This window comes from Siniperca chuatsi, linkage group LG10 (genome assembly GCF_020085105.1).
Source record: "Siniperca chuatsi isolate FFG_IHB_CAS linkage group LG10, ASM2008510v1, whole genome shotgun sequence".
In the NCBI taxonomy this organism is placed as follows: domain Eukaryota; kingdom Metazoa; phylum Chordata; class Actinopteri; order Centrarchiformes; family Sinipercidae; genus Siniperca; species Siniperca chuatsi.
The window spans coordinates 13,394,367-13,418,629 of NC_058051.1; the positions used below are offsets into that span (position 1 = coordinate 13,394,367).

At 41.0% G+C, this 24,263-nt stretch overlaps 3 protein-coding genes across 6 annotated transcripts in view; 2 read left to right on the forward strand and 1 right to left on the reverse strand.

Annotated features, from left to right (window-relative positions):
• The first annotated feature begins 4,496 nt into the window (after positions 1-4,496).
• wfdc2 (WAP four-disulfide core domain 2) lies at positions 4,497-6,583 on the forward strand. Of its 2 annotated transcripts, XM_044209859.1 has the most exons (4): positions 4,497-5,317; positions 5,527-5,670; positions 5,858-5,995; positions 6,133-6,583. In XM_044209859.1, exons 1-4 carry the CDS (start codon positions 5,215-5,217, stop codon positions 6,264-6,266), a joined length of 519 nt encoding a protein of 172 aa, XP_044065794.1. In that variant the 5' UTR covers positions 4,497-5,214; the 3' UTR covers positions 6,267-6,583. The 2 variants fall into 2 exon arrangements, with proteins under 2 accessions (XP_044065794.1, XP_044065795.1); XM_044209860.1 differs by lacking the exon at positions 5,527-5,670.
• A 754-nt stretch (positions 6,584-7,337) lies between these two features.
• Positions 7,338-16,425, reverse strand: pigt (phosphatidylinositol glycan anchor biosynthesis, class T). Its single transcript, XM_044209847.1, has 11 exons — positions 15,933-16,425; positions 15,080-15,257; positions 13,013-13,140; positions 12,741-12,841; positions 12,318-12,492; positions 12,088-12,185; positions 11,216-11,372; positions 10,341-10,541; positions 9,236-9,401; positions 8,980-9,063; positions 7,338-8,848 (listed from the first exon to the last, which is right to left on the reverse strand). Exons 1-11 carry the CDS (start codon positions 16,336-16,338, stop codon positions 8,599-8,601), a joined length of 1,944 nt encoding a protein of 647 aa, XP_044065782.1. The 5' UTR covers positions 16,339-16,425; the 3' UTR covers positions 7,338-8,598.
• A 797-nt stretch (positions 16,426-17,222) lies between these two features.
• phactr3a (phosphatase and actin regulator 3a) overlaps positions 17,223-24,263 on the forward strand; it is a 38,057-nt gene continuing 31,016 nt past the window's right edge. For 2 of the 3 annotated variants that reach the window (XM_044209850.1, XM_044209852.1), the window contains exon 1: positions 17,225-17,523. In XM_044209850.1, the coding sequence (XP_044065785.1) occupies positions 17,421-17,523 (103 nt within the window). In that variant the 5' untranslated portion in view covers positions 17,225-17,420. Of the gene's footprint in view, positions 17,524-24,263 lie in introns of all 3 variants that reach the window. The other variant, XM_044209851.1, reaches the window with a different exon arrangement.

Consider the following 24,263-nt stretch of genomic DNA (forward strand, 5'->3'; position numbering starts at 1 on the left):
GACAGTGTGCCCTTTGGATTCTCTCTGTTTGAGAGTTTGGGGTATAACTGTCAATCAAATCAAAGCCAGACAGAACATATTTACATAGTTACACTACATTGTAACATCTGAGAGACACTGAAAAGGCATGCCTCACAAAAAGAATCAGAGTTTGACCAAAAAAAAAAGATATTATCAGAATTTGACCTAAACATATATAATCACACTAATACTGAACCATGATTAATGTTAGGAAGTGATTTCTGTTCTGTTGTAATTGTGTTTCATTAGAGAACCTATTTGACTTGAGTTACATGTACAGAGAGTGGAGACACCCACCCAGAGGTTATGAATGGTACTGCACCTCATGCAGTGCACTTCCTCATTCTCACACCAATCTGCAAAGACATTATGGATAAAGTGCCTGGTTTGACATTTACTCAAGTAAATTTTGAGGTACATGTACTTTACTTAAGAAAATCCATTTACTACTCTATACTTATACTAAGTGTATTCTATATATATTTTACAGCCATAATTACTTACTTACTTATTAAGTTACTTTACAGATAAAATTCCATACAAACCATGTGATCAGTTTATAAAATACATGCATACCTGTCAAGTACATTTTGCTGAGAACACCTCTACTTTTGTTTACAGGACTTGTTCCTGTAATGGAATATTTTTAATTTGTGGCATTACTGCTTTTACTTATAAGTAACAGATCTGAATACTTCTTCCACCACTGGATGTTTTGCCTCCTCCCAAAAACAATGGAGGTGAATGGTTTGGGGTGCTCACAGCATTGAAAGATTACATTTAAAGATAATCTACAGCAAGTCTTTCCAGAATTAGTGACCCTGTTACTCAGAATAATCCACAGACAGCATTGTGAACAGTTTTCATTGGAACTATTTTTTACTGAAGAAATAGTCGTTATGATAATAACTTTAAAAAGTAAAAAATAAAGGGAATAGACAGTTTCATAAGCTGTTTACACCTTCCTTATAAATCAGCTTTGAAGGCTTATCGTAGAAAAGGTTTCAGTTGTAGTCATCTGGACAATGTTTTCAGAATCAAGACGTTTCGGCTCCCATCCGGAAGTCATTCTCAATTGTGAAAATGGTCTGAGAACTCAGAAATGTAAGCTACTCTGTGTTGCTTAAGCCCTGCCCTCAGGGAGGAGTCTCCCACCTTCCTTATAAATCAGATTTGAAGGCTTATCGTAGAAAAGGTTTCAGTCGTAGTCGTCTGGACAATGTTTTCAGAATCAAGACGTTTCGGCTCCCATCCGGAAGTCATTCTCAATTGTGAAAATGGTCTGAGAACTCAGAAATGTAAGCTACTCTGTGTTGCTTAAGCCCTGCCCTCAGGGAGGAGTCTTCCTGAGTGTCTGCTGTTTACCCTGCCTAGTTTCGCCTGAAACTAACCTTCTCTGTTTCCATGATGGCCCAGTAATCAGGCCTATTGTTTTCTGGCTGCACCTCCCTCATCACTGTTAAGTACCTGATTAGCATATGATTGGCTTGACCGAGGTGTTAATACACTGTGGTAAACGTTTGGCAAGTTGAATCTCAGACCACCATTTCTGTTTAACAAGGGGTTTTCTTTTTTCACAAAAATGGCTTATTTGACTCCTCTTTCAAACCAACTCTTCTCTCTACTTAGAATCTTCACCTCACTGTCTTCAAATGTGTGGTTAGTAGCTTTTAGATGCAAATGCATGGCGCTCTGCAATCCCAAGTTAGTGTGTCGTCTGTGCTGATAAAGTCTTTTGTGAAGTGGCTGTTTAGTCTCACCTATGTACCGTTCTTTCCTCACTGCATTGAATTGAATAAACTACATTGCTCTGTTTTTGGGTGGGCATCTTGTCCTTAGGATGAACGAGTTTCTGTCTTAAAGTGTTGCCTGGTTTAAAGAAAACAGGATCATCGTGCTGTCTAAAGATCCTTTGTAGTTTTTCAGACAGTCCAGATACATAAGGGATGAAGACACTGTTGCTTCTTGGTTCTGTTTCCCTTTTGTCCTGTTTTTTTTGGCTCTTTTAACTTTGTTGAGAGCCCAAGTAGGATAACCACAGGCTCAGAGAGCATTCTGGACATGCCTTTCCTCCTTCTTTCGTAGAAAAGGTTTCAGTCGTAGTCATCTGGACACTGTTTTCAGAATCAAGACGTTTCGGCTCCCATCCGGAAGTCATTCTCAATTGTGAAAAAATGGGACGGGAACTAGAAATTTAAGCTACTCTGTGTTACATAAGCCCTGCCCTCAGGAAGGAATCTACCTGAGTCTGTTAATAGCTAGTTTCACCTGAAACTGACCTAATTGTTTCCAAGATGGCCCAGTAATCAGTAATCAGGCCTATTGTTATCTGGCTGCATCTACCTCATCACTGTTAAGTACCTGATTAGCATGTGATTGGCGTGACCAAGGTGATAAAACACTGTGATAGACATTGGGCAGATTGAATCTCAGACCACCATTTCTGTTCAAAGAGGGGTTCTCTTTTTTCACAAAAATGGCTTCCTTGACACCCCGTTCAAACCAACTCTTCTCTCTACTTAGAATCTTCACCTCGCTGTCTTCAAATGTGTGGTTTGTAGCTTTTAGATGCAAATGCATGGCGCTCTGTAATCCTGAGTTAGCGTGTCGTCTGTGCTGACGAAGTCTTTTGTGAAGTGGCTGTTTAGTCTCACCTATGTACCGTTCTTTGCAGTTTTCCCAACTGCACTGAATGGAGTAGACTACATTGCTCTGTTTTTGTGCATTCTGGACATGCCTTTCCTCTTTTTTCTTACCCTCTGAGCCGGTGGGCACCTCTTGGGCTCTATGTTGTAATGTCCGGATTACACCCAGCTTGTGCTGTAATGGATGGTGTGAGTCAAAGAGCAAGTATTGATCCGTATGTGTTGGTTTCCTGTACACTTCTATCTGGAGCTTTCCGTCCTCTCCTCTGAGTGTAGAACAATCTAGAAAGACCAAGCGGTTCTCTCTGGCGTCCTCTCGCGTGAACTTGATGTTGGGGTCCACAGTATTGATATGCTCTAAGAACGCTTCCAAGTCTTGTTTCTTGATCTTCACAAAGGTGTCATCCACGTAGCGGTACCAATGACTTGGTGGTGTGCCCGAGAATGAGGACAATGCCTCCTTCTCAAACTGTTCCATGTACAGGTTGGCCACGATGGGAGAGACTGGAGAGCCCATGGCACAGCCGTGAATCTGTCTGTAGAAGTGTCCCCGGAATTGGAAGTAGGTTGTGTTAAGACAGATGTCTACTAATAATAGTTTGCAGATGTGTTCAGGTGTTAGCTTGGTCCTTTCCTGCAAGGTGGAGTCCTCCTGCAGTCTTCTCCTCACCGCTGTCACTGCTTCTGAGGTCGGAATGCAGGTGAACAAGGATACAACATCATACGAAACCATTACGTCATCTGGGTCCAACTGGAGATGTTTCACTTTGTCCACAAATTTCTATGTGTTTTCCACATGATGTTCTGTGTTCCCCACCAACGGAGCCAAGATTGTAGTCAAATCTTTGGCTACGTTGTATGTGATGGAATCTGTGCTACACACGATGGGTCTGAGTGGAACATTCTCTTTGTGAATTTTGGGAAGGCCATAGATGCATGGAATGGCTCCCCCAGGGTGTAGTCTGTAGTACAGAGGCCTGTCTATCACCTCCTCCTTCTCAAGCTTCTTGTAGCCATTAGTTGGATCAATTAGTTGGATCTCTTTTTAGAGCCCAAGAAGTGCCCACCGGCTCAGAGAGTAAGAAGAAGGAGGAAAGGCATGTCCAGAATGCTCTCTCAGCCTGTGGTTGTCCTACGTGGGCTCTCAACGAAGTTAAAAGAGCCAAAAAACAGGACAAAAGGGAAACAGAACCAAGAAGGAACGGTGTCTCCATCCCTTATGTATCTGGACTGTCTGAAAAACTACAAAGGATCTTTAGACAGCACGATGTTCCTGTTTTCTTTAAACCAGGCAACACTTTAAGACAGAAACTCGTTCATCCTAAGGACAAGATGCCCACACAAAAACAGAGCAATGTAGTTTATTCAATTCAATGCAGTGAGGAAAACTGCAAAGAACGGTACATAGGTCAGACTAAACAGCCACTTCCGGATGGGCGCCGAAACGTCTTGATTCTGAAAACATTGTCCAGACGACTACGACTGAAACCTTTTCTACGATAAGCCTTCAAAGCTGATTTATAAGGAAGGTGTAAACAGCTTATGAAACTGTCTATTCCCTTTATTTTTTACTTTTTATAAGTGTGTAATCGTCTCATATTTTGACTGCACTTGACTACCCAAATGGTGAGTGTCTTGTCTTGACAAGCGTGATGCAAACTTTAAAGGAACCATTCGAGTTGCTTGTCTTTGATATTCAAGGTGGAGAGTAAAAAAGAAAATATCTAGACAAGCAGCGTGAAAATAAACACCACAGTTAAACCTGTCATTTGTGGTCTGTCTCAGTTTGGCACACATGACTTGTACACGACTACATAATGAATATAAGCATATAATGTCTTTTTGAAAGGGCTGTGTTGTCTTGGTAAGAACATAGCTAATAAACTGACAGCGTTGTTTTGTATCAGTGAGAATACGACTAAACCACCTTCCATTTAACAGCTTACATGTAACTCCTGATTATGCCAATAGATGGCAATACAGGGTCAGACTGAGAACCCTCCATGCTGTGGAGGATTGTTTGAAAAGAAGAAAAAAATGTTTTAAAATAGAATGAATCTCCTTTGTCAAATACATAACGCTCTTAGGGAACAAACTTTGATTGTTACATACTTTATACTAAATGCCTCTAATCAAGGTTTGAGTTCAAGTGATATTTTGCAGAAAAAAACAACTATAAAACAACTAAAGCCACAGTACAAGAAAATAAAGGCAACATAGACATTAACAACATTATAAATAGCACAAAGTTATAATCTTAAAAGAAAATGAATAGCAGCACTAAGGTCAAATGCAGAAACATGATCAATAACAGATACAACTGATTTATCCATCACATTATCATCATCATCTACCACACATTGGGAAAAGTGTGTCTGCTGTCACACCCCATCATCCCATCAAAAAGCTCAAGACCTCTGAAGTGAGTTGGAATGTAACTCTACAGGCACAAGGACCCAGCATTCTCTGACTGGGCTGCTCAACCTGCAGGTTGTGTTATGGTATATTTGTCCCAACTGGAGTACATTCTTGTGTGTAAGAAGTGAACATGGAGAAACACTGGTCGGTGGTTTGTGCGCTGATTTTAACACTCTGTGCATTTGTGCACTTTAACATGGTTTTTGCTGCAGATGCGGATGACCATTTAACAGGTAGGGCATATGTTTGTTTTGACTCTGATGGTAATATGTGTTTAATGTATGTATAATCTGCCAATTTACTGTTTACTTCTGAAAAAAGTGCATGTTTTTTCTGTTTCATTCCACAACCAAGTTGTTTGGCAACCAGACAACTTTGTTAATGTTATCCCAGGTACCACAGCTGAACTTTCTCCTTTTCTGCTTCACTCCCTTTTTCTCAGTGAGTCTTCCAAAACCAGGCCACTGCCCACGTCTCCTTAACGTTGTCCCATCAAAAAAGGCGTGTGTGTGTGATGAAGACTGTCCTGCCGATCACAAATGCTGTGTCTTTGACTGTGGAGCTGTCTGTGTCCCTCCTGCTTTCAGTATGAGCCACAATGTTTAACTTTTTCTCTAATGGGCAGCTGTTAAATCTTTGGTTAAATCTTCTCAGTGATTGAAGTGGAAGTGGAAATCAAACACTCACAGAAAGCCCCTTCCAATCAAAGGCCGTGTTTTCCAAACAAAGTCTTTTAAATTTCCATTGAATATGAATTTCTCTTTTCCCTTCAGCCAAGCCAGGACTGTGTCCTCGCAGGCACTGGGGTGCAGGGCTGTGTGCTGAATTTTGCTTTAATGACAGTGACTGCCCCGATCATGAGAAGTGCTGCTACAATGGATGTGGACATGAGTGCATTGCACCATACACAGGTCAGATATAACCAAAGTGGTAAAATCCCCCAAATACTCCTCCAGTTGTGTTTGTGTGATCACATTAATGTGTTGACATTTTCTCTGTAATCTTGAGTATTTTGTAACTGAGTATGTTTTTGTCTTTGGTGCTTCAGTGAAGCCGGGCCGCTGTGCTCTGCCTACGGGAACCCTCATGTGTGCTGAGTACTGCTATCATGATGGTCAGTGTCCAGGAGAGCAGAAGTGCTGCAAGACATCCTGCGGCCATGCCTGCAGTAAGCCCTGCTGATTGGACAGCCAGCGGCTCTGCTACACATGTGCACTCACAGAAAATGTCATTCGCAATGAGACATTTAATCATGAGCACATTTTCTACCTTTTCAACTCCATAGTAGCACACTGTAGTACAACATTTGAGTCCTGGTTTGCACAAAGTTTGATTCTTTCGGGGAGAGAGTAAATTACTCTCCTTGATATAGTTAAGAAGCCATTTTATGTGCCTATACTTTAAGTACATGCAAAAATCTGCATGCACTTAATGCATGTAGGTATGGAGCAATTTGTGTTTCTTTGTATTTCAACCAATAAACGTGTTTCCAGAACCTAGAAACGTGTTATGTTGCTTGTTGTCCTTGCTGGTTGTAGGTCTGGAGTTTCACAGGACTCTTTTATGCACTTTTTAGGTGAGAGCTTGGCTGAAAAAACAAATGATGAAATATGCCAAGAATGGAAAGTGCTTACTGGCAGAAAATGAGACTATTTAAAAGGGGTGGCCAAGAATTTCTGCTGCCTGAAGGTTTCATACTGTTGCACCACAACCTCACATATCTTAAATTGCAGCTCAAATAGCTTTTCATACAACCAGCCAAATTTCATTCTGAGAGACTTAAAAGATGTACTTGTAATCTAATCACAAACATATGTGTTGAATAAAGTAAAAGGTCATGTCATTGAGAGTTGTGACAAGCCACTTATCAATGAAGATATGCATCCTTGAAAAACAGACTGCAGGCTGAGCCAGCAGAGCTATTTTCTCTGGCTGCGTCTACTTGCTTGGTGAGATAACATAATGTAGTTTGCAGCTGAACATATTTGAACATCACTTATGTGGAATGCTGCTTTTTCCTTTGTTTTTGTTCCATGCTGTTCCCAAACGTGCAGGGGTGAGAATCACTGACTGGTCAAATACAGAGACGTCTGTGTTTGTTCTCTCGGAGTCTGCCAGAAGTGGGGCCAAGTTTGTTTACGCAAAAATGTGGGCACTCCGTGAGAAGTAATACAGCTCCAGCTCCGGTGCCATTCAGAACGGTGAACCTTCTTTCACACACTAATAATAGTAATTTGAATGTATTGACAGAAATATATTTGTTATTTTATTGAAAAAGCAAAAAGGTTTTCACACACACAGTACCGCTTCAAAAAGTCACATTCTGCGCACTTTTTCACAGTAAGTGAAACAGAATGGGCTTCTAGGCAGACAAGCCTAGCAGAGGATACTGTTGTTCTTGGTAAAAAGTTTATAAAACAAATGTATGGTAGTATTTCATGATAGGGTAAGGTCATTTCCATAATTCTAGTCGCTATAGACACATTGAAACTGCACTGAACTGATGAGAGAATGAGTTAACAACCAGACATACTAAAGGCAATAAATTATGAAGAGACGTGCAGACAATCACATTTAACATTCGAGCATGCATCAAACAACCAACGAGTGCAAAATATATGTTTGGTAAGAGGGCTGTTCCTTTGTTGCAGAACAAGTAATTCCAGTTCCAGACAAGTAATGTTATTGCTCATGCTTATGTCCAACCTACAAACCTGCCAATTTCAAAATTATGGTTTTGGTAACTTTTCAGTATTTTTGTGAGCATTTGTTCTTTTTTTCATATATTAAAACTATTACAAAACATGTGAGACAGTACAAATGGAACTATTAAATAAAGAGGATATACTTCAGGACTATGGTTGGACATGGAAAACTCAGTACTTTAGAGTTATTTGATATCCTAACTGAGGTTTGAGGAAATGTGACATATTGACAGACTAACTCTGACTTAAAGGTCATTATATTTTATCTTTTCTAGCAGGGAGATAGCAATGAACAGGTCAGGAACGCGCAACGGTTATCGTCCTTTTTCTATCTGAGCTCGGATGCTTTATAATGCTGTGTAAGGCCACCAGTCTCATATTTGTAAAAACATTTTTTTTACCACTGTTTCCTGACAGTAATAAAATACTTCAGAGACACTGTGGCTATATTATGATGTAGTGGAGTTACGACTTAAAACATCCACACAAAAAAATATATATATATAACAACCGAAAACAAAACACGATGCAGTTACCACTGCAGCATACTGGACAGCTTTGGTTCCTTCTACTTGTTAAACAACAACAAAACTCGTAATTTCCATCCAAGTAGACAAATTGTTTACATTTCCTTTTCTTTAGCCAGCAGGAAATTATCCTGACTGGCTCAAAAAAATTATTTGTCTTCTTCCATAAACAAAACAAAACCTTCAAGTTGACTGTTTTAAAAACATTCATACCAGTGCTTGAATTAGTTCAAGGAAAACCTCCTTTCTAAAAGTAGAGCCAGTTGGCATTTGTGTCCAGCCTCAGAGTGGCGGCACGCCCCTCATTTTGCGGATGATGTTGGCTATCCGCTTGGCCAATCCCGGGCTGGGCTCTTCAATCTGGAAACTCCGGGTCAGTAGGTTGTAGAGGGAGCCGTAGCCCACGGCCACAACAGTGCAGGTCAGGCAGATGACATTATAAGGCATGCTGAAGTCTGGAGTTGGCAGGTTGACCAGCAGAGGCTCCGTGTAGACGCGCACAAAGTAGCTGGACTCCTCTTTACAGGGAAAACTGCAGGGAGATGGGAAATGTGCTCATTCGACTTTCCAGACAAACGTGTTTCTCTACAGGAACTCAAACGACATATGAATGAGTAGCATCAACAGGCTTTTTCCTCAGAAAAGAAGCAATTCTATACTTACAAGCTGCTGAAAAGTGGGCGTTCCTGAGTGCTGTTTGTATCCATGGCGACAATGCTTGGTACAAGAGAGCTGATTACTGAAGACCTAAATGTTGAAGAAACCGATTTTAGTCATTATGAAAGTCAGAAAGAAATGAAAAATCCTAACAATAAATGCAAAAGCCCCTAAAACCTTTCACAGTTATTCAAACCATCCACTCTTACACCCCTCAAAATCATCACACACCACCACCTACAACTTTTGAAGGGACACATACCCAACATAGAATCCGTGGTTGGGATCAGGGGTGTATTCAGTCCACTTGAGCAGAGCCCTCTCAAACTGCACTGTGACCTCGGTGACGGAGTTGGGGGGAAGCTGGACCAGCATCTCCAGCAGGTGGGGCCTCACACGGTCCTTAGAAGGCTGGTAGTGGATGTAACCTGGCAGAGGAAGAAAAACATATTGGTACACTATTTTATTGTCTATCCATAGCCATTTTGTAGTAAGTGGTATATACATTTGATACAGTGTGACAATACTTCATAAATAATAATCATTATTTCATACAATGTACTGTATATATAATGTTTGAGCAAAAACCAATCACCAAGATCTTCCACTACAGCTTTCATGAAAATATGACTCATGTTCTCCCCCTTCTGGTGAAAAGAAGCATCTGCATGGAATTACATGAAACAATGATTCATGTAGGGAAACTGGGGACGTACTGTATGTGTAACTCATGTAGCTAGTACAAACGTTTTTTTTAAGCAAAAAACCCTTACAGCAGTATGGAATTTTAGCAAAATATTAGCTGTTAGTAGAAGTACATTAGTAGTACATTATTGTATACAGGGAATCAGCCTCTTCTTGTCTTTAAAGCAGCATTTGTCACCTGTTAAAATAATTGCATGGATTTAATTATCATGAAATTGTTGACCCTTTTGTTGCAGTTAAAATTTTACAATCTTAGGCAGGAACAGCCATGCTTCTGTTCTCTACGGTCACTGCAATGCAAACTAACTTGGTGTGAGACATTTGAAAAGACATTTCTCCTGATGATAATTTTAACAAGATTTGGGGGGAAGTGAGAGTTCTTTTGTTCATATAATTCTGCTGTGCATGTACAGTACAGGTAGTGTCTGTCTGTAACTTTTTGGTCACATAACCAAGCACTGGTTAACTTAAGTAAAATTACTGACCAGTTATACAATAATTTACACAGACTTTGGCTGATCTGACTTCTATCATCTCAAAAAGCAACCAGTTGTGAGTGGCTTTTATTCATTTATCAATCATAGACAAATTGTTCCAGAATTTGGCACATGCAGTTGTTAATTTCAGACCCTGATTGCAATTTTGTGTGCACAGTGACTCACTGGGCTTGTTGTCCTTTCCCTTGCTGGTGACAGTGAGGGTGTGGATGTATAGACGAAGATACCAAGGCACAGAGTCCAGCAGCAGCACAGGGAAAGACCTGTAGGGGTGGTAGTTGTACATCAGCGTGTGAATCTCTCCTGTCTGCAGCCCGTAACCAGCCACATAACGCTCAGCGTGGAGCAGAGGACGCAGCATGTCACCTGCAGGCAGGGAGTATGAGACAAAAGAGGTTTAATGGTCAGCCATGTGGGAAATTTGCCAGCAGAGACAAGAAATTTGTAGCAGTGGAGTTGGAGAATATGATGTATGACTGTACTTCATTTGTAAATCAGGACTGCAGTCTGTTTCTCTTCTTGACTTTGTTAAAAACATCTGTCATTTAACGTTTAAAGTTTCACCCTAATGTTCGACATATTAACAGAGGATTATGTAATCTATGTCGTTAATTGATGTTAAGGAATAAATAGGAAAAGTGTCGCTTTGGTACAAAACACAAAGATCTCGGACACAAATAGTGTTTTCTTATTTGCTTTTTTTGGCTTGTGTCATGACAACAGTGTAACATGTGTGATGTTGCAATCTGAAGGTGATGTCAGATGCTGCATGAGAGAGCAGTTTGCAAAGGAACAGACTGCAGATGAATTGGCCAAAAACCTGAAAGATTATTGAATAATGTCAAGGGGCATTAAAAACTAAGATTACAAGGCAAACGCTGAGAATAGAAGAACAGTAGTTACAAGATGTATCCAAGAGAGACATGGCGCATTTTTGTTATTTCCTTTATGGTCTTTCTTGTTGCATTGAATAATTAAGACTACTGTATGTTGAGCCTCTTACACAAAGCTGTGTGTCTTGCTCTGCTGTTCTCACTCACCCTCACTGGATTTCCAGCGGATCAGCAGGTTAAGGGAGCGGACGGTGCCAAAGGTGATTTGTTGGGTCAGATCGTAGACAGAGAAGGTTCGTCTGTCCCCAAGCACCACTGCCTGGCTCAGCAGGGGAGTGACCGGGCTCACCTCAAACTGCTCCCCCTGCAAAGTGACATCACATTTCTCTTAGCCAAAACTATTGCACATCTCCATACATACCGTTAAAAGATTATACCTTATAGAAAACATTCAAATTGTAATCTGCTGCATCTGTTTTAAATAATCTTAAAAAGGTTACTCACCAAAACACATTGTGTATATCCTCGAGGTCTAACAAATGTTTTGAATGCATTTCCTGTCTCATATAACCTTGGCAAAGCCAGTTTTTTTAGGTATTTTAAATCCTGCATTGCTTACATCCATGTTTACTTGCTAGCACTCTTCTTCTTCACTGCCTTTGGCGCATTGCAGCATACTTCATGCTTATGCACGGGATCAACAAAACGAGGAACCGCTCATAAATAAACAGTGCCATAGTGCTACTAGAGGTCAAAAACTCCACAGGGAACCTTTAAATATCCCCTCCATGATACTGCTTTGACGGTTCAGTAAAACAAATCCTCTTTTGTTTTCTGTGCAGTTTGCATTAAGGGAAATAACTAATCACTCAGAGTGAATGATAGCGGGCCACCCCGGTAGCTCACCTGGCAGAGCGCATACCACATACTGTATCAAGACCGGCCCTTAGCTGCATGTCACCCCCCCCCTCCAATAAAGTAATTCCAATAAAGCAGAAATGCCACAAAAAATAAATCTTGATAAAAAAAAATGTAAAAAAAAAAAGAGTGAATGATAGCATATCATGTGGGAATCAAACCTGAGGGTTGTCTGTGATGTCGATGTAGATTTTACTGGAGGAGGCCAGTGGACAAGATTCTGTCAGGGTCCGAGAGAACATCTTAAACAGGGACCACTCTGAAGGAACAAACAGCTTAAGTTAACTAAGGCCAGGGAGACGTGTTTTCTTCTACTACAAAACAAGACAAACCTCAGAAACTCTAAACTTAAATGTGGGATGAATGCAGGCAGAATGCGCTTTTTTTGCACCTCGTTTGCCCTGCGAAGAGGTGTGCAGGTCAAAGACCACATTCAGCGTCTGTCTCAGCTCCCAGGATGTGGTTTTGCACTGCCAGTCCTGACACACGGGTCTGATGTGCACTGCCTGGGAATGAAAACTGCTGTGGAAGAGTTTCTCGGACTTCAACAGGACAGCGAGACCAGCCTGAAAGTGCAACATGGCCACATAAAGAAACAAAAGAATAAACCGAGTTAGCTGTAGACAATGACATTTGAACACTGAAAGTGAGTTTGAAAATATGATCTTGAGAATTTCGGCCTCATTTGAGGTGTGCGAGACATAAGGTCATGGATGTCAGTCTGTGCATCATACAAAGGAGCATGCATGGAATTTGAGTTCTGCTATGCTTTTTAGAAAGACACAAATAAAGAGACACACACACAGACACTCACCTTGGATCCACATGGCAAGAGTTTCTTCCAGGGTGTCAAATTCTCAGTGCAAACAATCTCTCGTGGGAGGGTGGCATAGCGAAGGAAGCGGTGGTCCGTCACTTAAAGTTCAACACAAAAAACAAAATCAGTCTATATGTAACGCAATGGATTATCTGCAGAATCTCTAGCACCTGCATGCTGCAAGAGTTTAAGGCGTCTAATAATCACACTATTAGTACACTAAAGAGCTTTCCAAAATGCAAAGGGAGATGGAAGAAGCCTCTCTGTACCGTTGCCTATACCCAGCGGTTTGAAGGACGCACTGGGCTGAACGGTGTTGGTGGAGTCAATGAAGTTCAGTGAAGCGCAGAAGATCCCAGACAAAACATTCGTCAGTTCCTTCCACGTGCCATCCACACTAAAAAGGGCAGAAAAATGGCATGAAAATGTTGACTGACAAAGCATTCTCGACAGTTAAGCACACATATTATATATATAAAAACTTCGTCCTTCAACCCCCGCGGGTGGTCGCATCCTTCGAGCTCGGGTCCTCTACCAGAGGCCTGGGAGCTTGAAGGTTCTGCGCAGTATCTTTGCTGTTCATAGTACTGCACTCTTCTGGACCGAGATGTCTGGTGTTCTTCCAGGGATCTGCTGTAGCCACTCCTCCAGTTTGGGGGTCACTGCCCCGAGTGCTCCGATGACCACGGGCACCACTGTCGCCTTCACCTTCCAAGCCTTCTCTGGCTCTTCTCTGAGCCCTTGGTATTTCTCTAGTTTCTCATGTTCCTTTTTCCTGATGTTGTCATCACTTCGTATTGCCACGTCAACCACAACGGCTTTCCTCTGCCGTTTGTCCACCACCACAATGTCTGGTTGGTTCGCCATTACCAGTCTGAATCTGGAAGTCCCACAGGATCTTGGCTCGGTCGTTCTCTACCATCTTTGGAGGTGTTTCCCACTTTGACCTCAGGGTTTCTAGTCCATACTCCGTGCAGATGTTCCTGTACACTATGCCAGCTACTTGGTTATGGCGCTCCATGTATGCTTTCCCTGCCAGCATCTTACACCCTGCAGTTATGTGCTGGATTGTCTCAGGGGCCTCTTTGCACAGCCTACACCTTGGGTCTTGTCTGGTGTGGTAGATCTGGACCTCTATTGCTCTGGTGCTCAGGGCCTGCTCCTGTGCAGCCATGATGAGATGAGCCTCTGTGCTGTCATTCAGTCCGGCCCGCTCTAGCCATTGGTAGGATTTCTTGATATCAGCCACTTCAGTTATGTTCCGGTGGTACATCCCATGTAGGGGTTTGTCCTCCCATGATGGTCCCTCCTCGAGCACGTCTTCCTCTGTTCCCCATTCACTGAGCACGTCATCTGTTGGGGCCTTATCTTTGCTGTACTTGTGGATAGTGGCTCTCACACTCACTAGTCCACGGCAGCCTTCCTTACGGCTAGCGTACAGTCTCAGGGTGCTGGATTTGGGATGGAACCCTCCAGGCATGGTGAGGAGCTTTCGTGTCTTAACGTCTGGTCTGTATCTCTTCCTTTGGCCACCTTATTATTCCTGCAGGGTCTGATCACTGGCAGGGTGTAGCGGTTTATTGCCTGGGCCTTGTTCTTGCCATTGAGCTGACTTCTTAGGACTTGCCTTACTTGTTGGAGGTATTTGGCCGTTGCTGTTTTATTTTATTGTTTTATATATATATATATATATATATATATATATATATATATATATATATATATATAAATTGTATTGACATTTTATTTGTGGGAGTGTGAATCTTTTTCATCTCCTTGTAATTAAAACAGAGAGGTTCTTGAATGTTTTCAAATACCCAAATTCAAGTTGTCATTTTATCTCAGCTTTGTTCCTGTTAAATATTAATTAGAAATATAAACCTTCATCTTCACTACATGCTTTGGGTTACTGCAGTTTATGTTTAGAATGCTAATTTGCTTTATATGATATTTTAATATATTTCACATCTTTCCCCATTCCAATAACTGATGAAAAACACTTCATGCAAACAGTAAACTAGCATGGGAAGCATGGAAATGAATGTTTTTTAAAAAGAGCTAGATGAACTAGTTCATGAACACTGCAACATGTCTATTATTGAAGCCAAGTCCCTTACTTCAAAAACCATGTTTGTTTGTTTTTTGGCTCCCTTGACAAAACCCTGATGTTCACCACTGATACCAGTTACAGAAAGTTAAAACTTTCTGCTATCAATCTGGCATAACTGAGTGAAAATAGGGCTTGTCTTAAAATGAATGTTTTTCTTATAAATCCCAAAATACAGAACATTTACTTCACCTCTGATGCTCTGCAGCCACCAGAGGGCTGTACTCACTCTGTCACAGAGTCCTGGAACCAGACCCAGAGTTCAGCCCCAGGAGGGGACGGCAGGAAGGGCTGCCCCCACTGCATGGTCCTCCAGTAGCCCTGCGTGAAGGAGATGTGCAGCTCTCGCACTGAGAACTTGGAGATGACCTGGCCCAAAGACTTGGGAAATAGCCGGTAGTGGGACACTGAGAAACATGATATAACGTTACACAGTTTAGGGTTAGGGTAAGCCAAATAATTATAATTCATTGTTAGACAATAGAAAAGCTAGGTATTTATGGAATTTATGGGATGTGTATCAAGCCTGTTTAATATTCTTTCACAGTTTACTGGTGCAAGACTAGTGTGAGGCTACAGATGTGGTAAAACAAAAAGCCTGAATGAATGAACAGTACTTCTGTCTCGTCACTGTTACTTTTGTTAAACGTATAATATTAATTTAATACAATCATCAAAAACTGTGGGACTAATTTATACAGGAACAGATACTCCCTGTTGTAAAGAAGATTGTAAGACCGTCAGTAAGAAGAGACAATAAAGCCAAATGCATTACTGAAAAAAGAAAATAAAAGAAAAAAACTTGCTGCATCTTCTCATCAGATGCATCAAGAAGCCACTGAGAAACCTGGATATTGAACGTAAAACACTTCAATTCTACGCATTGACGACCATAAATGTAGATAAATTTAGACATTTTATGACTTTTTCACAACTTCCATACGCACTGACATAATCGCCATCAATTAAATGGATGGTATGACTTTCCAGATGCATTCTATCACCATACGAAAAATGAACACGTCTTCGAGATTTCTGAGTTAAAAATAATGGCATGTTTAATCACTGCTAACAGTTATTACCTTTGTTTCCTCTCATGAAATCAGTTTCCCACAGGGTGCGGAACTGGAAGCTGGCATAAATATCTCCTGAGTGCAGCGGTCTGATGACCAATTCCTCCTGAAAATCGTCTTTAGGCTGTGGTGCTGATGAGGGGACCACGGTTTCAGGGGCAGAAGTGTCCTGTTTGTCGGTTGCAACATCATCCGGAGTCGCCCCTTCAACCACAGTTGATTCCCAACGCCTCTCCTCCACCGCAGGCTGCTCGGCCGTTTGTTCCACAGTTTCGGGGGCTGTTTGTGGATTGTCGACCGCAGTGGCATGGTGATCACCAGTTAGTGTCGTTTCTTGACTGTCTGCGACAATAAACACGGACAGACTACAAAGAATAAGCAGCACAGTCGAGTAGCTACACCTGTGAGCTGCCATTTTTCCCCAACGGCGGTGGATCGCTTCCGCATTGACGCGTCATACGTGGAATCAGCCAATGGGCTGCTACCATATGGATTCTGTGGCACAGATACGAACCTGCTTTGTTTTAAGCGAAACGATTACATTTTTAAGATATTTTACGCGTAAATGCTAACATGGAAGAATGATCTGCTTTATTCTAAGCAATTATTTTTAAAAAGAATGGTGTTTTAATATATTTTAGAATATATGGTTTAATGATGCTTTTCATGCATTGCTTGGAATTTGGGCGTTTTCATATACATTGTGCTTTTAACAATATGCCTTCCGCCTTTTTGACGTAATAACTTAATATTACTTTAAACACGAAATGAAAAAAATTAAATGATTTGTGCATTTTTCTTAAATATGCTGTGCTTTGTACAGACCTGGAGGAGAATTTTAAACGCAAAAATATCCCTGATAAAAACACCTTTATTTCTGTAGGCTGTATCTCTAAGAGTACAGCAAATGTACATCATCAGTACCCTATAGACCAATGTGTCCATTGGTGCATTCTAACTAATTAACCAATTACAGGCAATGTCATATACATTCTCGATTACTAGCCTATTAAAATGCTTGCTCGACTTAATCTGGCATTTCACAGCATTGCCTGGGCTGCTTAAACCAATAATAAAGCTTATAGACCCAAAATAAACGATGCAAGTGGGAGCATAAAAGGATACTGATGTCTTCCCAAAAACCATGAAATACATTAAATATGGGTATTCAGTAGGCTATGAGCTTCAACAATTTATCACTGTGTGCAGGATGCTAGTTGGTGTGTTGAATATTTGGTCTTATTGCTGGACAGGGACGGGCATCATCGGGGGCATATCACCCCTCCCACATCCACACATCATCCCGCGCACAGCCCAGACACACACACACACACACACACACGGAATTTCTGCTCAACCATGGCTCCACGGTAGATGCTCAAAGCGGCTGTTGTCAGAGCGAATTAAATCTGCACTCGCTCGCTGCTTTCCTCCTGACCTTGCCTGCCTCTGGTTGGGTTTTCAATATTTGATTCAGGATTCCTGTGCTGTCTCCCCATGGCTACATCGGATGGACTAGACGGCTGTCTGCAACGAGGCAGATCTCAAAGTGACCCAAACATACTCACCGAACCGGGCATCGATTTGGCTCACGACACAGGTAAGATAGAAGCGTCTTTGTCTGGATATTTATTTGCTATATAATCAAGTGGGGTTTTTTGTTGTTGTTGCCGCTTCTTTGGAGATACAGCGGTTTCAAAGGGCATCCTTGCTTGCCCAGTGGGCTATCAGAACGCCAAGGGATAATTAGCGCATATGCTTCCAACCTTGGGCGTAAAATACAGACTGTACCACCGTAATCGCTGCAAATTGAAAATTAATGTGCCATATCAGCGTCTATGAATGGCTGCATGCCCCTTCGGATTTGCGCGTTATAAAGACGCCTGTAGCCCATTGGGCTGTTAGGGGTGCAAGTAGTATTCAGGAATCAGCGTGCAGGCCGTTTAATATGATATTAACGCGTGCGATATTTACAGTAGGCCTATCTATTGCCTTCTGCATGATGCCAACCTATTCAGTGCGATTTATCATCACAAAATTCGCATGCATGTGTGGTCCATGATGCCAGGCTGAACGCATTTGTTGTCTTATCTAAGCCACCATTATAGCCCCATTATTCAGGAGACACATGTTTTTTTCCCCCGTTGGGTTTCTGGTGTGTTGCATTCTAAAAAGGCACATGCACATCTTTTTGTATCAAGCCTAGCTCTGACCCTGCATATTGACAGCTCTGTCACCCCCCACCCTCTTCCGTCAATGACCTGGCTGTCCAAGTAGGCTATAGGTGGAAATACCCCCAATTCAGCACAGCCATGCACTCAGAAAGAGATGGGCTCACCAATTCATGGATCCTGCAGGTGTGCTTTGCAACATGGAGCCCTTGTTTATCTCTCTGTGGTCTGTTAGTCATCCCTCTGCATATGGAATAATGAATTGATCTTTCATTAATAAGAGGAGAACACCAGGGAGCAGTCCTGTTCTGCTCCTCTCTGATGAACTCCTGTAAATAGACTTCATTTGGCTCTTGTTGTGTGTTTGCTGTAAACACTTCTTGCTCTTGAATTACCGTTATACCTTCAGCACAAATGCATGGTTTGATTTTTATGTAAGTGACGCTATTTATGGTCATATTGTGTGGGCTTGGAACGAGTCATTGCTTACTCCCACACATGGTGAGTTTTACGCACATGAAGAATGCTTGACTGAATGATTCAGAAAAAAACAGCGTCATTCACCTTTCAACTGTTCACTAATGAGTCCCGAGTTTTTCACATCTCCGAAATCACACCTGTCTGCACTCATCAACTGCCCATAGTACATTTTTAATAGACCCTTGCTGAATTCAGCCCTCCTATGGACGATTTAATTCACACATAGGTGGATGTGATAATGTCACACTGGGTCTTTGACACACCTGAATAAACACAGCAGCTTGGCAGCTCAGCCATGTTAGTGATGAGAGCTAAAGCTATTAGGGAACATTCAGTATCAGCCTCTTACGCTGGGATATGCACAAATGCATTACTGTCTAAGATGTGAATATACTGTACAAATGAAAGGCACACAGTAAACAGACAACACAGTTGTCACTGCAAGGACAATGTCAGTGTCTGGTGACCCAAAGTACACAACATCGCCCACCCCCTCTCTGTGTGGATCATCACTGCGTTAGCGTCTGGGACACCAGTCTTTGCCAAAGGATTACTTTGGCGGAGACTGCCTTTTTCCCCCAACACTGTGGCCCATGCAGCTGCAGAGGCTGACACTGTATTCACCCACTCAACACTGGGGAGAAGAGTCAATAGAGACAGTTACAGTTGACCATCACAGAGAATCAGGGCAATGCTGTGAACGAAGGTGCAGTAATCAGCAGGAGCCTCAGAGAAGGACAAGTTCTCAATCCAAATGTCCAGCAATCCAGTTCTACTTTTTAACAACATTTCAAAGTGTTTAGCTTTGACTCTGATAATGTTTTCTCTTATTGTTGCTATCATTTTTTATTCTGAGAGTTTGTCTTGTGGAAACATGCTCTTTAAGCTGCTGATTTACAACTATATTTCAAAGTTATTTATGTACATAAGTCCTGTAAAAGGAGCAGCAGTATAAAAACCTGTTTAGTCAGTTTGTTCAGACAAGGACCCTTTAAATTCTCTTGCTAATAAAATGTCACTTTCACTCAAACTTCCACTTAGTCATTGCAGAGTGTCGACCAAGGTAATGGTGTGGAGAGGACACCTTGAAGCTTTGCGGACAGGGACCGTGTCCAAGCAGGGCTGTCCCTGTGGCTTCATTCCATAAAGTAATTCCTCTGTCCTATAGAAAGATGTACACAGCTAGAGAAACACTGGTGAGGAAGATTTAGGCATCAAGTTTGGAAAGAGTTACATCCAGCACATATCAGGAGAGAGTGGAATGGAAATATCAGTACTAATTCGGTATACATACACAAATACGGTGCAGATATGGCTGTAACTAACGATTTTTTTCATCATCAGTTAACCTGTTTAAGGTTTTCTTGATCAAACAATTAATATTTAAGTCTATAAAATGTCATAAAAGAGAACTAGCAAATGTTTGGCATTTTTGCTTGCTAAATAACAAAATGAAGAAATAAATAATCAAAGTTATTGTAAATAGACTTTTTCTTATCAACTTAATTAATCAACTAATCGTTTCAGCACTACTGCATGTGCAAATGACCAACTACTCTTTTGGTAAAAACCCCGCTTTTCATGTGCACTCCCTCTTGTGAAGTCAGAGGACAGGGTAAATGAAAGAACAGTGTCCCTAGAGCTCACAGGAATTTGAATGCGACTTCAACATGATGGATCTTCACTCACATGGCGGCTTAACTCTGTAAACAGTCGGACCCAATTTGTTCGGTTATAGGACAGCGTCTCTTACCACCAGTGCCCACTGATCAGTGTTTTTTTAGGTCTCATCCTCCTCCGCTGGTCTCACTGATACCTGGATAATCCTGTCAAATCTGACATCAGAAGAATCTCTGAGGATTGCAGGTATAAGTGGAGCCCCCCTAATGAACAAGAAGATAAATCAGACCCTGAGAAATCTGATATCGAGCCGTGACGATGACTCACCCCAAACCGGAGCAATGTCTTGTACATAATACCGCCCTTATGCTCAGGCCTTGATGAGTAAATATGGCAAATTCTGAGTCAGCGGGTCTTATATAATGTGCTCCCCATTTAATAAGGCTTTGTTTAAAATACAGATGTAATAATGTACACATTATTAGTGTCACTGGTATTCCAGAGAGCACTGAGAAGATTGACACCACTCTCATGTCTGTCCGCTAAATATGAAGCTACCACCAGAAGATAGTTAGCTTAGCTTAGCATAAAGACTGGAAGCGAGGAGAAACAGCTAGCCTGGCTCTGTCCAGCACCTCTAAAGCTCACTAATTAACATGTTATAGCTCATTTGTTTAATACAAACAAAAACCTAAGTGAAGTAAAAACAACACATCACAGTTTGACTGAGGTTATGTGCCAGACTATTTCCTTTATTTACCTGAAGTATCATGTTGCCTAGCAGCTGGTTCCAAGGCAGGCTAGCCGTTTCCCCCTGTTTCCAGTCTATATGCTAAGCTAAGTTAGCCACTAGCTGGCTCTAACTTCATTTTAACCGTACAAATATGAGAGTGGTATCAATCTTTTCATCTAACTTTCAGCAAGAAAGGAAATAAGCATATTTCCCAAATTGTCAAACCTTTTTTGTGGGCAAAACGGACAGGCATTCGGTCATTATGGTATGGTGTCATTACCACACTATGTCATCAGTCCTGGACTACCTGAACTGAAGCATGTCAAAACCACAGAGAATAAATAATATAATAATCTATCTATCTATCGATCTATCTATCTATCTATCTGTTTTTATGAATGATTTTCAACATCCTCTAGAGTCTAGAGATAGGGTGTGAGCTTGTTGCATTCAGCTGTGGATCATATGTGTTAAGTGGATAAAACAACAGTGAGAGCAACAGTGACTGAGAAGTGAGAAATTTTTTCAGTCTAATAAAGTGGGAAGAAGTGAGAATCAAACACCAGACAAGAATTCTTCTATTACAGTTCAAGTCTGTAAATATCTCAGTATGACATCATGCTGTCTATATTTGGCCAAGTTATCAGTATTTCTAAAAATACACCTCAACACATTTGATTAAAGTAAACCAAGGAATGCAAAGTAATTGGCAATAATTGTTTTATTAGCATGGCAAGTGTTTAATGGGAGATTTTGTATTTAAAATTATCTTTCAAATAGAGTAAAGTCAAGTTACAATAATATTTGCATCTGTTTCGACGACATTTTCTTCCTGTGTCGCCTTGGAAAGAACATATTTCTCATTAAAGGAAGCATAGTAATCAAATCTTTGGGTATTGTAGGACAACTACTGATTTTAATATTTCCTTTTTCCAGGAAGTGGCTCCATAATGTGTAGCCTATAGCACTGATAGGTTGTAAAGCAAATGAAATGTATTCTCACTAGAGCTGAAACAATTAGTCAATTAATCGATTAGACGATTGACAGAAAATTACTTGGCAACTAGTTTGTTAATTGATTCATTGTTTTCGAGCAGAAATGTAAAAAAAATCACTGGTTCCAGCTTCTTGAATGTCAGGATTTGCTGCTTTTCTGTTTTATATCACTGGAAACTGAGTTCTGGACTGTTGAGTGGACAAAACAGACATATGAAAACATCACCTTGGAAATTGTGATGGGCATTTATTACTATTTTATGACATTTTATAGACAAAACAATCTGTTTTTAATTCAAAATAAACAGCAGTTTAATTGGTAATGAAAATAATCTTAAGGTGCAGCCCATATTCTCACAGTGAATTTTGTGGCTTCCTATTTGTTCTCACTGGCCCAGTTCCCATGTGATGCAACCTTGATTCACAAGTAAATTTCCATCTCCCGTGCTTGTATTCTTTTGTTTTCGAATTGTTCTTTAGCTGTCATCAAGGAGAACACACAAAAAACACAAGAACACATCACGCTACATGAAAACATAGAGAAGATAGATACAAGCACTCTTACAGTATCAGGATATACTGTAGCTAGATTTGGGCTTCAGAAGAACCAACTGCACCTCACATCAAGCCCAGCCTAATTAAGTTTTTACTTCGTATTTTCAGTAGCGGAGCTGTAATTCACACCAGAGTCGTGACTCATTTGTCATGGTCAGCCTTAAGGGACAGTGAGTCAGTCAAGGCCACCTGTTAGTAGTAGCCACTGGAGAGCTATTCATTTCTCTCCTCCATGATGCACAGAGGTCCCCACGGAGGCCAAAGAGAAATACTCGTCCATCTAGAGTCTGAGAGTAGCTGCTGGTCGACCTAACCAAATATTAATTGATGTAGTTGAGACTTCTAGAATGAACGACTGTAAATTTTAAAACTGACACTTTAAGATAGTGATACATATCTGTCAGTCCATGACTACAAGCTCTGACTCATTCAGTCATTTTATAGTTTACTGTACTTGGTTGGATGGGTGATATGAATAAATAAATGTTGTTTTATATAAGTGTGGAGCAATAATTGATGGTTCTTACATACAGCTCCTACCCAGAAGTTTGATAATGTTCTATCTGAAACTTTTTTGCAATGAACATCATATAAGGTGAGGTGTCCATAAACAATGCAGAGGCATTAACTTGAGAATCTCCACACCCTTCCATTCCAAATAGACATTTGGCTCTAAAGGAATGGAAGAAGAAAAGTATTGTGAGAGAGTGCAAAATATTGTGAGGTAACGCAAAACATAGTGAGGGAATCATATGCTGTGGCCTTCACAGTCACCAGATTTCAATCCAACTGAACTCTACTGTATGGGAGATTTTGGAGCGACGTGTTAGACAGTGTTCTCACACACACGAGGGAATATCTGTTGGAGGAACGGTGTTGAGATCTTGGAGAATCTATGCCAAGGAGAACTGAATCTGTTCCCACTTTTTATGCTGATTTTTCCTTTAATTTGTCACCCATCTGACTATTGATATTGTTAAATTGTTAAACAGTGAAAATAACAAGTTGGGGTGGTCTTTTTTTAGCTAACCAAGTGTATTAAATATCTTACAATCAAAGCACTTCATCACATTCATAGAACATAAATAAATTCAACATTGCCATAAAGCAGACCTGCTCACTGATTTGCAACACTGCCCACAATGGCCTAATTCCACCAGAGATATTAACAGAGTACATTTGTAGACACTGTACAGCAATATCTCTACTGGATGACAAATCTCCTTTGTCTCATGGATAGGGCTGCAACTAGCTATTTTTATTATTTATTCATCCATCCACTATTTTTTCAATTGATTGTTCAGTCTCTGAAATGTCAAAAAAATTGTGAAAAGCAATTTCTTCATAAACGAGTTGTCAAATGTCTTGTTTTGTCCAATCAACTGTCCAAAACCAAAGCATATTCAATTTACAATGATAAAAAACATAAACGCAGCAAAGCCTTACATTTGAGAAGCTTGAACCAGCAGATGCTGGGATTTTTGCTTTGTGTTAGTGTTAATCATCTAATCATTCTCCTCTCTGTCTGTAACATAACTGGATGTTGTACTAACTGCACAGTCACATTGTGGATCCACGACCGCTGAGTAGTGAATGGGGATAAGCTGCATCTGGATGCCTTGTTGAGCTCTGCTCTCTGTAGACACTTTCACTGTCTTTCAGCCGCCCATGAAAATGGACCACAACAAAAAATGACGACAACAACAAAAACCCTACATCATGCCTGCTCCCTGTGGATGCAAGAGCAGATTAGGCATTTGACAGTGTTTGAGCCATGTGTTGCAG